Source organism: Sus scrofa, unplaced genomic scaffold (genome assembly GCF_000003025.6).
Source record: "Sus scrofa isolate TJ Tabasco breed Duroc unplaced genomic scaffold, Sscrofa11.1 Contig34, whole genome shotgun sequence".
NCBI classification, from domain to species: domain Eukaryota; kingdom Metazoa; phylum Chordata; class Mammalia; order Artiodactyla; family Suidae; genus Sus; species Sus scrofa.
In genome coordinates, this window is record NW_018085181.1 from 57,806 (window position 1) to 60,988 (window position 3,183).

The 3,183-nt window shown below is 33.7% G+C and overlaps 1 protein-coding gene across 1 annotated transcript; it reads left to right on the plus strand.

The window, feature by feature from the left end:
- Positions 1–1,692: 1,692 nt before the first annotated feature.
- On the plus strand, positions 1,693–2,607 carry LOC110258717 (olfactory receptor 5K3-like). Its single transcript, XM_021081987.1, has one exon. It carries the CDS (start codon positions 1,693–1,695, stop codon positions 2,605–2,607), a length of 915 nt encoding a protein of 304 aa, XP_020937646.1.
- The last annotated feature ends 576 nt before the right edge of the window (positions 2,608–3,183 follow it).

Consider the following 3,183-nt stretch of genomic DNA (forward strand, 5'->3'; position numbering starts at 1 on the left):
CGTGGCGCAGTGGTTAACGAATCCGACTACGAACCATGAGGTTGTGGGTTCAGTCCCTGCCCTTGCTCAGTGGGTTAACGATCCGGCGTTGCCATGAGCTGTGCTGTAGGTCACAGACATGGCTTGGATCCTGCGTTGCTGTGGCTCTGTCGTAGGCTGGTGGCCACAGCTTCGATTCGACCCCTAGCCTAGGAACCTCCATACGCCATGGGAGCAGCCCAAGAAAAGGCAAAAAGACAAAAAAAAAAAAAAAGTACCCTATGTTTAATATATTAAAACAAAAAAATAAAACTTGTCAGAGCTTGTAATTTTTAATTGATATAAACCATTTTGACCAAAGAATTTATATAATTAGACAATTGAATGTTTTGTAGATCACTAATACAAAGAATGTAGACTTTGAAAAGGAAACAAAATCTTTTCTCACAAATAATATTAAGATTTAAAGGATTTCTGCTATTCTATTTCAAAGTGTTAGAAAACTAAAGTATAAAAGCATGGCTTACTTTTATTAGCCTTTTATGCGCTGTTACATACTTCAGAAAATCTTACATAATTGTTTTATAAATAAGGTAATTCCTGTAGATGAAAGATGTACAGATTTTTAAACAATGAATTTTGAATAATGTCCTTTGTAAACTTCTTCATAATTGTTAATTTGCAGATGACAACTATTTCATTACGGATTCCTGTGCAATACTGAAAACAAATTCACTCATCTCAGGTCACTGGAAAAGAGGTAGGATTGGAATCAACCATGCTTTTTTTCCCATAGTAATGTACTTCTGTTCTTAGAAGTATAAGTCACAGAAACCTTCAAAATACCAGTACTATAAAAAGGAAAATGTGCATGCACATATGAAACAAAAGCAATGCTAGAGGATACAGAATTGATTCTAGATAGTGAAGGGTATATAAGATACTCTTGATATTTCCAGGCACCAAGTCTACTTTATTAAGTAACATTATATAAAAACGATGCTTTACATAAAGATGGAAGGACTTAGATATTTGAGCATAGTCAAAAAGAATAATGTATTTAACATGACACTGAGAAAAGAAATCAAAGAAGTGATAACCTATGGGTATTTATTTTCTTGGCATTTCACAATAAATTTCTGTATCCTTAGTTATTTCCATGCAATTCCTAAGACAGAAAATCAACATATCTCTTTATGCTATTAAAACATTCACTCTTCTTGAGAATATATAAAAATTAAATTTTCTCAATTATAAATGTATAAGCATACATATATATACACATATATACAAACACAGAAAGACATATACTTACATATATACACCTGAAAACTGATTTGACATTTATCTAAGACACTCTAGTAAAAAAATTAACACACATTACTTGGGAATACTGAACCAAATATGGGTAACATAGATCTGTATATTATTCTCTAAAAATTCACAAGAACAAGTTTTTCCACTTTAAGCATCCTCCCTAGAATTTCCAACATTTTTTATGGGAATCCTGTTTTTCTCAGTCAAGATCTTAAAGGCTTACACTGAACAGAAATGAATGTCCCTATAGGTGTGTGTTCCTGCAGCCAGAGTAAATGAAGAAGTTTAAAGTAGAGTTCCATTCCTCATAAAAAGAAAATTTTGAAAGGAAAATTATACACACACTAATTTCAAAACTTTCTTCTCAACAAGTGTCAAGTCAATGAGAAGTTCAATATGACTGAGGATAACCACTCCTTGACAACTGAATTTATCCTCATAGGATTTAGTAATCACCCAGAGCTGAGGACCATTCTGTTTCTGGTGTTCCTTATCATCTACCTGATCACCATGGTGGGAAACCTTGGTCTGGTGGCACTGATATTTATACAGCGTCGTCTTCACACACCAATGTACATCTTTCTGGGTAACCTCGCTCTGATGGATTCCTGTTGTTCCAGTGCCATCACCCCCAAGTTGCTACAGAACTTCTTTTCCAAGGACAGAATCATTTCCCTCTATGAATGCATGGCACAATTTTATTTTCTCTGCCTTGCTGAAACTGCAGACTGCTTTCTCCTAGCAGCAATGGCCTTTGATCGCTATGTGGCCATCTGCAACCCACTGCAGTACCACACCTGGATGTCCAACAAACTCTGCCTTCAAATGACCACAGGTGCCTACATAGCTGGAAACATGAATCCCATGATTCATACAGGGTTTCTCTTTAGATTAACTTTCTGTAAGTTTAATCAAATTAATCACTTCTTTTGTGATGTTCTTCCATTGTTCAGACTCTCCTGTGTTGACCCTTACATCAATCAATTGATGGTATTTATATTCGCTGGGTCAGTTTTAATCTTCACTATTACCATAGTAGTAATCTCTTACTTTTTCATCCTTTTCACAATTTTCACAATGAAATCCAACAAAAGCAGAGGCAAAGCCTTATCTACTTGTGCATCCCACTTTCTCTCTGTCTCCATATTCTATGGTTCTCTTATCTTCATGTATGTTCAGCCAAATTCAGGTAATGAAGGAGACAAAGATATACCTGTTGCTATTTTTTATACTCTCGTGATTCCTTTATTAAACCCTTTTATTTATAGTCTAAGAAATAAGGAAGTAATAAATGTTACCAAAAAATTTTGAAGATTTCATAACATTATGAAATAAATACTACATCATATGGGCAACATTTCAATCTGATTAAACTTTTTTAAAAATTGAGAGTACTAACAATGTGGAAAATGGGTTCATATGTAACATTAAATTACTAAAACATGATGGTGTATGAGTCAAATACCCAAATGTAAATGATATTCCAAAATCTAGGCTAGTAGTTTTCATCAGCAGTGAGCTAAATAACTATCCTTTTGGTTACAATTGTGTCAGAGTGTAATTAGCTGTATTTCATAACTATGTTTCAGAGTATAATACATTGCAATGTTCAACAAATTCAGCAAATTCTAGGAAATAAATCATTATATATAAATATCACCTCTAATATATGTTTTTGGCAAATTTCTGGAATCCCTAGGTGTAATCTTACAAACTGTCCCTTGTCCCAAATTCTCAAATATTGGTCCCCTCTTTACCGACAACATCTGACAGAAGTAAACTATATATTTTGATTTGATCCTCAATTTTAAGTTATTCAAGAGATTGTTTGAATATGAAATCACCAAGAATATATATTCTTTAATCAACAACGCTTTCCTCTTTAGA

Coding starts and splice junctions, on each gene's coding strand:
- LOC110258717 (XM_021081987.1), top strand. CDS start 1,693: ATGACTGAGGATAACCACTCCTTGACAACTGAATTTATCCTCATAGGA.